General features: G+C 44.6%; 1 protein-coding gene across 1 annotated transcript; it reads right to left on the bottom strand.

The window, feature by feature from the left end:
- Positions 1-862: 862 nt before the first annotated feature.
- Positions 863-2,700, bottom strand: dpm3 (dolichyl-phosphate mannosyltransferase subunit 3, regulatory). The gene is made up of 2 exons (XM_058046959.1): positions 2,591-2,700; positions 863-2,309 (listed from the first exon to the last, which is right to left on the bottom strand). The coding sequence occupies exon 2, from the start codon at positions 2,291-2,293 to the stop codon at positions 2,015-2,017; it is 279 nt and encodes a 92-aa protein (XP_057902942.1). The 5' UTR covers positions 2,294-2,309; positions 2,591-2,700; the 3' UTR covers positions 863-2,014.
- Between the last annotated feature and the right edge of the window lie 8,989 nt (positions 2,701-11,689).

An 11,689-nucleotide genomic window follows, 5' to 3' on the forward strand; every position in this document is an offset into this window, starting at 1 on the left:
TGTATATCGGCCGTAACTTCCTCCCACATGGTCGGATCTGCCCGAATTTTTTTCTGGTGGTTCGGGGTACCCTTTGGTCTATGACAGTGTGTGTACATACGCTATAGCGCCACCAACTGGTGGAAATGTATATCTGCCGTAACTTCCTTCCGCACGGTCGGATCGGCACCTAATTTTTTCTGGTGGTTCGGGGTACCCTTCCGGTCCGTTACCGTGTGGACGCATAGACTGTATAGCGCCACCCACAGGCGGAAACGTATATCCGCCGCAAGTACCTACCGCACGGTCCGATCGTCGTGAATTTTTTTATGGCGGTTCGGGGCGCCGGACGGGACGTGACCGCGCACCAGCCTCGCCGCCGGCATCGCCCCCTCCGGGCGGAAAATTGCAAGTGCCGTAACTCCCTTACCGCTTATCCCATCGTTGCGGTTTTTCGTATGGTGCGTCCGCGCGCCCGTCCGAACATGCGCGCGCCCCCGACCCGCGTGTACCCCCGACCCGCGCGTACCCCCGACCGCGTCGGGGTGCTCGAGCCCGCTCATCACTGCTTGCAGTTTTAATTGTTACTATTGCTACTGGTAAGTTGGACTGTTTCATTTCACCGATATCATCTCCATTGTGACCCTTAGCCATCATTGACATTTAACTGTTTTGTTTGTCACTGTTGTTGTTATGGGAATTCTTGTTGCTGCTGTTTTTGTCTCTCTCTCTACTGCCCCCCCCCAGTTTCTCTTCTTCTTTTCTGTGTTTCTTCTTGCTCCGGTCGCTCCAATTGCCATGACAAAAACATCAAATAACGGCAAATAAAATTTCATGGTACACCATAGCCTGTTTTGTAGATTCCAAAAAAGGCTGATTTATACACAGTCATCCTCATCATGATTCCGCCAACATTACAGTATGTTGTATTGAGTCTGGCCTGAAGCATGTGTAGCACATATAGCATGGGGGACTGTTCACACACACACCACATAAGGCCTGTGACACGTTGCCTCTTATCTGATTTATACCCAGACTTGCAACAAAAAAAGGCACGTAACAGACGGATGTCTTCAAAGTCAACCCGTAGCGATGACAAAGAAGAAATATTTCACATGTGGCGACAAGTGGAGAACATCTCTGCCTACCAAGGGAGGCCTTTGGTGTAATTGCCAGAGTGGGAGATTTTGCTGGTAAATAACAGGTTGCCTTTCATGCCGTCTGCTCGGGCAACAGCTTGCAGACATTGGCAGGGCGGGAGGGGGGAGTAAAGGCACGGCAGTGGGGGGAGCACCACCAGCCAAAAACATCACACTGCCAACAACGGCTTCTTTTTTTTTGCATTTCTTCTTAAGTTACAGGAGCGTTTGAACCAGCGTAATGATGAATTTGGCCGGGCTATGCTTTGTTTATGCACAGCAGGGGAAAATGAACATAGGCAAAAGAAGTGCCAGCCAACATTAGATTAGCGACACTGTACATTTTTAGCTAACCATTTCTGACAGGAAACCACCATGAAACCTAATCTTCGTGTCATTGACGACTGTAGGTGTGCACAGCATGAAGCTTATGGGTTTGTATGACAGGTTTTCACCATTAATATGTGCATTGGGTTTTCTCCGGGTACACTGGTGTCCTGCCACGTTCCAAAAACATCCATGTTAGGTTAGCTGGTGACTCCAAATTGTCCATAGGTATGAATGTGAGTGTGAATGGTTGTTTGTATGTACGGTTTATTCAGCTAACTAGTACATGTCCATACTACATGGGTTTCCTTCCCCCCATATTTGAGAAAAAAATTATAAAAATAATTTAATCCACTTCCTGCAGGGCACACATTTGAATCAGGACAGAAGAATGTTAATTTACCATCAGTGACCAACATGTAAGAATGTGTTTCATAGATAGATGAGTAACAGCATCACATTTAGTGGGTGCAAATCACTGAAATTAGTTGCACACAATCTCATGTCACTACAATATAAAATACATATCCAGATGTTTACAAAAATAGGTACATAGTTCTTGCAATGTTCTACATCTTCAATCCTTTCCTCTTAAGGTCCTCTTTGGCTTCTTTTATCTGACTCTGCAGCTCCTTTGCAGCCTCCTCACAGTCATTAAAAGTGGCCACCCGGTAGCCCACCGTGGCCAGGGAGTAGCAGCCGAAGGACACCAGCAGGTACAGCGGCATGGGCCAGGCAACCTCTCTGTAAGGCTGCGGCACTTTCAAGTCCAACAGGTCGAAAGCCACCACAGCCCAGACGGCCAAGACGACAGAAACGCCGAACAACCACTCCAGAAGTTTGGTCATGATGACAGTAGACGGCCTGGGAGGAAACGAGAAGGTATTAATGTTTATGTCCACAGTTAGTTTAGCGTTAGCATAGTGATGGATGCTCCAAAAGATACGTGTTCGCGTCTACAGCTAGCCTAGCATTAGCATAGCCACTGATACATTTATTTGGCACCAAAAAGCGACAATAATGGCGAACAACACAGCCAACAATAAAACACACGTTGCTTGAAAGGTTTCCCAATATTAAATTGCATTTAATTATTTGTTTGTTATTTTTAAATAATGGTGATAGAACTCGGATGGTTTGCTTACCTCTTGCTAATGGCCAACTCAGCTTAGCGCAGAGGGATGACGCAAATAACCGCAAGGTATCTTGGGTAATGTAGTTAAATGGGCTGAATCGCTCTTTTGTCACACAGAAGCGCTTTTAGAGGCAAAAACGCGCCACATTTAACATTAGTTAAAACACTACACGTAATGAGAAGTTCAATAGCAGAAACAAAATTCTGTCAAGAAATTATATTCATAAAATATATTAATAATATTAATAAAAACGGATTAATCCCCCCGTTGCCCCACAGATATCAGTTGACACCCATCTCATTTGAAGATTAAGAACATTTTGGTGTGTATTTTTCCCCTCCTCTTATTATAAGGTAGGCAAGAATGGAGTGTAACTCTAACCTGGCCTAATGGCACCTGGGCAAGTGGGAATAATAGTTTAGTTTGTTCTATACTTGTCACAATGTTTTAGTTATGTTGTACAAACAAACAAAGATATTGTCAATGAGCAGCTATCATGTCTTTTGCCATAAGGCTAATGTTATGATGATTAGAACTGCAAAATTATGATTGCTGCGCAAGATTATCGTCGGACAGAACAACCCCAGCACCAACTGTTACAGAGAAAAAGCTATTCATTCCAATTACACCCCACCACCACCACCACCACCACCACCACCATCTTTTAACACCTCTAACATTATCTCTGCATCAGCCCCTTCATTTAGAAAAGTCATTTGGTAAATGTGTTTACCATTAAATCTAGCTTCAAGCCATTCCTAATGTGATTCCCCAGAGAGAAATCCAACAAGAAATTCCATTAAGGGTCATCAGCAGCACAGTTCAAATCAGATCTTGGTGATGTTAAACGGTCCAGGTGCGGGGGGCACTGGGTGACCTAAGGAGTGGTCGGAAACGTAAACATTCTTGGTTTAATTGGGGATCGGGAGCAGCAAAGCACCAAGCAGAAATAATCATGACGCTTTGGGGAACACAGAGAGTTATTCTTAGGATGTTGGTGTTTACGTTTGTCTGCACCAGCGTTATTAGTGTAAGTTGCTTAACAGAGTGGTGCAGCTGTTTGTTCTATTTACCCCTTAAAAGTCCAGGGTGTACCCCGCTTCTCGTGCGAAGACAGCTGGGATAGGCTCCAGCACCCCCGCGACCCTCGTGAAGAAAAGCTGTAGAAAATGAATGAATGAAGATCCTGCTTAATGTTTTATTCTCACTGCATTTTGACTGTGTTGAGTGAGGATATTTTGGATTTTTTTTTTAAAAAGGCTAAAACTTACAAAAAAATGACACAATTGAGAATCCAATTTTTTATAGGAAAAAAGGAAACCAGTCCTTGAAGGTATCGATCAAGATTTCTTTTGTTGGTACTGATTTTGTCCACCAGATGGCACTACGTTTTCTCATTCAAAGCATGCAGAAAAATTGAACACCAAACCTACTGCTGAAATGTGTTTTTCCAAAGGTTGACCTGTTTCCTCCCACATTCCAAAAATGATTCATATAGAGAATGATTTGTATGCGAGTGGAATCCCCTCCACTCGTGACATGCATCATTGCGCCCTGCATGTCTTATTATGTGGACCACAGTGTCCCACATTGACAAGAGTGGCGCTGGCTCCCCTTGAGCGCACGTCTGCTGCTGCCAGCTCGGGTTCCGTTCCAGTACTCAGAAAACCTGCGCTCCAGCCGAGAGGGCTTGGCAGACACCATGAAGCAGCCTGTAAGCGGACCAAGCAGGCAGGCAGGCAGGCAGGCAGGCGGGCGGGCGAGGCCTTGATATGGAGACACATAAAGACATCCAAAAAAATGTTAGGACACGTGTGTTAGTAAGCTCAAAGGTCAGGAATGAAAGGAAAAGGGACGAAAGAGGAGAGCACTACAGAGAAAAGACAAGAAAAGGGGTGAAATTGGGGGGGATTTGCAGGTGCAGCTTGAACAAGCAGTGACCTTAATGCTGCATTAAATCCAGCTGTTGCTTCTCCGGACTTTTCCTCAATCCCCCAACACCTTCAACCTCGCAAACACATCACAGGCGGTCCCACAAGAGGGGGCGAGTGTCGGAGCGGCGACCCACAAGGATCATGAAGGGACTTGAAGGGTTTTTGTGTAGCAGCACAGCCCGTCCATCTTACTCCCTATGTCAATATTAATGGCGTCAATGTGTGGACACGGATTCAGTCTCAAGTCTGTAAAGCAAGCGAGAGAGAGATAACAAAGGACTCCAAAACAGGAAGCCTCTGTTTCCTGAGCGCTGCGTTCATGAGACGGGTTGAGTGACTAAAATGTGTCACTGTATCCGTGCAGAGTTCAGGTGGAAGTGCGATGTGTGTGACCTCTGTTGGAGGGGGAAAAAAACATACATTTTAGCTTTTTGTTTTGTCAGTTTTTTAAAAATTATTATTAAAAAATACTGAGTATAAGTAGAGTGTGCAGTCAGTCAACGTAATGCTTCATGTTTGAGGACAAACTTTGTGTAAGGACTTTACAAAGGACTTCTCAGACAGCTGAGGTGACCACGTGTCAAAAATAGACTCATCAGGGCGTGGTGTTAAAGTTCATCAGGGGTCCCCGATTCCAAGCAGGGGGGGCCGCCTGAACGTTTTTGACAAGCTTAATTGTGGGAGACGACGTTTCTGTTTGATTGGACAACACTTGTGGGAGCTCATTCTTTTTTTCTTTTTCTTTTTTTTAAAGTAACGACGTCTCAGGCTGCTCGGGTACGGGTGCAAAGGTCAGAGTGTGGTCAAGTGTGACCAGGCTGAAGCATGTGAGCTTCGCACTTGTCTCCTCGCCCCCGCGCGCCCTCTTTAAAGACGCACACCTGTTTGTAGGACGCCGGATGCAGGAATGCATCTCCTTCCAACCCCCCCCCCCCCTTCAACTCTCCATGCTGTCCTAATGAATCCCATCACACCGCCACGTTTGTCCCGCTCGTGCTTTGTTTGTTGACCTTTATGGGACGCCGTTATGTATTATCTTCACGGCGCGTGTCGTGCGCACGCACAGACAACAATGTGTGTGTGATCCGATGCTTGTTGTCAGTGTAAAAAGCCACTAACAAAGCGTGATGACGTCCCCTCGCCTCTACCTTCTTATCTGTCCTCAATGCCCTTTTGCATTAGCATTATTGACAGTGGAACTAATTAGCTACAAAAGTTCCCCTCGGGACATTCCCAACTGGACTGCACCATTTTCCTCATAGGTCAGGCATTGATTATAGACGTATTAATGTGGGTCATCGCTGCATTGTAGCGCCGTACACGTCTAGACCGGATAGAATGGACACACCGGGTCTTATCTGCTCACGTCGTGACGGTAGCCGCACCACCTCCGCTCATTGACTCCTCGGAATATCTCACTGCATCCGAAATCCTCTTCCGCCAGATGAGTTGAAAAAGTTGCCTGTTGTGCATGATCGGAGAAATGATCCGGGGCACACATCAATACGTCGCTGATTGATTCTACAAAGTAATTACAGAGTGCTTTGCATTTAAACAAGCTCGCCCGGCGTTGGTCACGGAGCAGCGTGGCATGTTTAATCATTAAGGGGGGGGTGGGTGTGCTAGTGGTACCTTTTTCAACTGGAAAACTGGATCGTTTCAAGCGTTTGTTTTGTTTTTGGAGCCCAGAAAAAGAAAAAAAAAGCCTAGGAAATTGCAATTGTTCTGCGTGAGTTATGATGATCAGCCTGGTCCTGATGCAATTACAGTCATTCTTTGTTTATCGCCGTTAATTGGTCCAGACCCTCCATCCTTCCATTTTCCTCATTGGGGGTATGCTGGAGCCTATCCCAGCTGTCTTTGGGTACACCCTGGACCGGTCGCCAGCCATATAGACAAACAACCATTCCTATGGACAATGAACCAATGAACCTAACATGCATGTAATGTTATGTAAGCTAATGTATCGTCAATGTAACATAACAGTGACCAGAATACGACATATAACTTGCTTTTCAATATTTCTATTATTATTATTATAAGCCGTAGTTAACTAGCCACCGTCTCTGTAATGCAGCTTGCAGAGCGTTACGATCGCTGATGAGTTCATGTACATAACTGCACGGGAAAGTGTAACATTTTAAAGCGTATGCAGAGGTAGGTAAAGCAGCTGGATGCTGAACGCTCTGCAGCTCCCACAGCTGTTAAAAATATTTTGACAACGCAGGAGACTGAGGCGCTAATTGGTTCATTCATTCATTCATTCATTCATTTTCTACCGCTTTTCCTCACGAGGGTCGCGGGGGGTGCTGGAGCCTATCCCAGCTGTCTTTGGGCGAGAGGCGGGGTACACCCTGGACTGGTCGCCAGCCAATCACAGGGCACATATAGACAAACAACCATTCACACTCACATTCATACCTATGGACAATTTGGAGTGGCCAATTAACCTAGCATGTTTTTGGAATGTGGGAGGAAACCGGAGTACCCGGAGAAAACCCACGCATGCACGAGGAGAACATGCAAACTCCACACAGAGATGGCCGAGGGTGGAATTGAACCCTGGTCTCCTAGCTGTGAGGTCTGCGCGCTAACCACTAGACCGCCGTGCCGCCCCCTAATTGGTTCATTAATTGGTTTTCTTGCTCTTGTCTGGAGCGCAATTTCCCCTTCGGATTGCAACGCTATGGATCGTTAATTGAACGTTGAAAACAGAACTAAATTCTTGCTGTCAGGCTTGTTTTTATCCAGTTTCAGTGGAGAACCTCCTTTTGTACAGACGACATCTCAACTTTCTGCCTGCCTAAACTTCTCTGCTGTGAACTTTCCACCGAGGCTCTAAAAAGAAGATGAATTATTCACCCTCTTGTGCATTGGAATCAAATACATCTCCCTCCCCGTATTTAACCCTTTATTCCCCTTGAGGAGAATCCAATGGCACTCCCGTTATTCAATAACACCTCCTCCACATTACTCTTCCAGCCTGGAACAGTTGTACTTTTCCCACAGCGGGCGTTAATAAAACATAACTTCCTGGTTTTGATCACATTGCTGGTGTGAAACGAGGTAGAAAAGGGAAGAGCATCCATCAGATAAATGTTGCTTCAGAGGATTTGAGGCGCATAAGGCGGCCATCTTGCAGCTGAGGCAAAGAAAAGGCTTCATTCCATTTCAAATGAACACATCCTAATGTGTTGGATGCTGTGGTTAATGAAGTGTTATGTCATTGTTCGGCATGAAAAAAAATGGACTGTGAAGCTTGTACAGAGCCTCTTATGTTGGCCCATGACAAAAAAAAGAAAGAAAGAAATTGTTTTGGGAAATAAGGCAGGTTGAAATGTTGAATTTCACAAGAAATCCCCCTAATTCTGCTTAGTATTTGACCGCTATAAAAGAAAGCTGAGTTGTTTCTTAGAGCAGTGTTTTTCAACCTTTTTTGAGCCACGGCACGTTTTTTACATTGGAAAAATCTTGTGGCACACCACTAACCAAAAATGTTACAAAATGCACCACAACCTCACACGTGCATCAATAAGTCTATGGGAGGAACAAGGTAGGTGTTGCCACACGGACCAATATTACATTGCTCTGCCAGTCTTTACACCACAGACACTCCACAGTAGCCACGTTTTTACATGACCACTTTCTCTTTCCGAATGACCTTTTGGGAAACAATGGTATCCATGGAAAGGAATATTCCAATCTCTTGTCTACATGCGCCGTGAAAATCAAACAGAATAGTCAATAGGGCATGCCCAGTAAAACGTAAACATCAACATCACGTGATACCGACTTCCCCAAGTTATTCTTTCACTTGTTGGAATAACTCCGTATTGCCAGTTTTTCGTCTGTCCAGTCTTGAAATTTAGTTTGAATCAAAAACAAACTTTGCCTAGTCCAGTGCCGATTGCTGGCCTCCATTTTTAAAAGTGAAGAACGTCTGGATCTGCGTGTTACGTCATATCTGAGCATGCGCTGAAAGAACGCACCCGGGATAAATTTAAACAGGAAAAGATCAAATTCAATCTTGCTAATATTTTATAATTCAACTCAGGACATGTTTTATATATATATATTTTCTTTTTTAATAAAACTGGACTTGTGAATGGCGTATAGAAGGGTTTAGATTCTGTTCCACAGATGACGGTAATGCATATGAAAGCTGCTTGCCAACCGCCAATAAACAACAGAAGAAGAAAAACACCACGAAGAAGAATGCAGTCTGACAACTTTCCGTTTGAGCGGGTACAAGATACCTCAATCGGATTGGTTAAAGGAATATTCCATCCCTGTTCAATTCTTTCCGTTTGAGCAAATAAACCAAATGCAATTGGAATATTTGGGTCCATATATTCATGGCTATTGACATAATATTTGCAAATGATGATTAATAAATGTTAATTATAAAATGTAATATTGGATAATTCCTCACGGCACAACTGACGGTTTCTCAAGGTACACTAGTGTGCCGCGGCACAGTGGTTGAAAATCACTGTCTTAGACTATACTACACTGCTTCCAACGTCTTCACCTACATTGGCTTGGTTTTAATGTGTTTATTGCACAAAACTCAAAATGATGAAACTTTCTTCAATGGGTTCTGTGTGGAAGTGATCCGCAGCTACTTAGCATCGGCTAAATATTATTATACTGGTTGAATCTTTGGGAAAATAAGTTGCGCTATTTTTGGATGTCATGTGTCTTACTTGGCTAGCTCCAGTCTTGCGGCTACGCTAAGCTAAGCTAAATGTCAGACTTTGTGACAGAGAGAGAGCTAGTATTGAGTTTCTTGGTCAGCCAAATGTCCAAATATTGATTTAACCGCAAGCTAAAACCAGAAACATGCCAGCCTTATCCCCGGAATTCCCACTGTTTACCGACGAAAGTAGCTTTTAGCCACACGGGTGTTACTTTAAAGCTAGCATAACATGACATATCGCCACACGGTGACTTGTTATTGTTGCCATAAATCGGAGCAGTGGAAAAGCTTTTTGGCCACAAATGATGTGAGCAGGTGAAGGTCCATTGCGTGTGAATGCGGTCGCGAGCCGTCACTTTCCATTCAAGCGTAGCGTTTGCAGCGCAACAGGTCATGTGATGCGTATCTGCAGCGGTAAAAACACGCTGAGTCGGCCGTCAACCGCCTCCCGCGCAGTTAAAATTCCAGGTGCGTGAAAAGTGAAAGGCCATTCGGATGGGAATGTCAACAGGGGATGCGTAAAGCACACGCTTCCTGGACGGCTGCGTCCAGACCAGCTGTGCATACATCGTGGCCCCCGCGATCTAGAAAGGGCGGTAACGAAGGAAGGACGGTGTTTGATGTGTAAAAAAAGAATACGTCCTCGTTCCTTCCAGATGCTCACCGAGTGACGAGGTGAAAGGTTGGCAGGTGCCCGGAGGGGCGGTCAGCGCTCCTGAGGGGTCAGGTTTCAGCAAAGGGTCAAGCAGGGGGGGTGCCCAATATGGCCCAGTGTCCAACGCAAGCATCAACTTCATTTATACACAAAGAAACGCAAACACAAAGCCGTAAACCTTGTTAGTGTACAAATTAACATCGCCGCCGACTGCCCTGGCATGCGTATTACGCCATTTTTTGTCGTTTTTCTGAGTCTTTTTGACATTATGGTGGATGCAAGGCAAATAAAACGTGTTTCCGTTTATTATAGTCTGTGGGAAAAGTACATGGAGTGACAGGTTCACAATATAAATCAGGTCTTTGCCAACATGTGCTTTAGTCGGGTTAGCGGATTCCCGACTTCTCCAGATGGCCCCCCCACTTACTGCATCCTGCATGTCTCGCACTGTATGGCTTTGACAGCCCCCACCACCACCACCACCACTCCCAGTCCCCCCACCACCGCCTCTGAACTGTACTAAATGATGATCACAGAGATTATATATCGGTAATTCCAGCTCGCTCTTTAAAAGAATGCCCATGCTGTGTGCTTAATACTCAGGGCGGGGGGGATTATGCAGACCCCTACATGTGTCTGTTGTGGCTGCATACCTCCAGTCAGACTAAACCCAATCTGTTGCAGATTTGGACGCAAGAAAGGAGGTGTGTATATAGCCCAGTGGGCAGAGGGAGGAAGGGGGGGCTGTTGCTTTCAGTCTCCCAGGAGGAAAGGTGTCCCAATACTTTTGTACACTTATGCATTGAAAAATACCAAACATCATATCGTTCTTTGTGCGCTTTCTTTCTTTTTCACCCGCTCCTAATTAAAGACATATGTGTTTTATTTTCATTTGCAGCTCATAAAGAGTGTAAACTGTAGCCGTCCATTTACATTACATTTACATAAGGAATGCTAAACACCTACACATGTATTGTAATACCTCCATTAAAAGCAGATGGACCAAAAACGCTCTCGGTCACCCGCTGTGCATGTTTCACTTGGCACCGGCCTCAGTCTGGAAATGTGAGATCACACAAGTTTTTATTATTATTCGTATGTTTATGTCTAATATATACAGTATGTACCTACACCAGTTTATATGGGAAATTTATTTATATGTATGCATTCAATAGTCAAATATTTTTTCCCAATCAGGCTGACCTTTTACATTAATTAGCCAAGAGGGGGCGCCATTCACCATTGAAAACATTGTCCACAATAATATCACAGCTGATAATACAGTAAACCTCGGATATATCGGACTCGGATATATCGGAAATTCGCTCACAACGGACAGATAAAAAAGAACCAATTTTTCTGTAATGCATTTCCAATAAAAATTCATTGCATATATCGGATTTTTTATAACGGATTTCGCCTATTTCGGACAAAATCTCCAGTCCCGTTCCAATGCATTTCCATTAAATTTCCCTCGCATATATCGGATGGCCGCATCGTGGCGCTCCGATTCGCCGAATCGTGACAGGCCGCTATACGACGTCATTTGCAGCGTTTGCAGCGTTGCCTGCGCGTCCAGGTACATTGGAAACATAGTCAAGGAAGTGCCTTTTTATAACGGATAAAATCCGATTTACGCATATACCGGATATAAAATCCGATATATGCGTAAAACGGACATTTTCCGGTATACGCATATAACGGATTTCGCTTATATCGGACAAAACCAGTGGGAACAATTGAATCCGATATATCCGAGGTTTACTGTAGTAGTAGTAATAGTCGTAGTTGTTGCAGTAGTAATCACTAAATTCAATATT

This window comes from Doryrhamphus excisus, chromosome 14 (assembly GCF_030265055.1).
Source record: "Doryrhamphus excisus isolate RoL2022-K1 chromosome 14, RoL_Dexc_1.0, whole genome shotgun sequence".
NCBI classification, from domain to species: Eukaryota; Metazoa; Chordata; class Actinopteri; order Syngnathiformes; family Syngnathidae; genus Doryrhamphus; species Doryrhamphus excisus.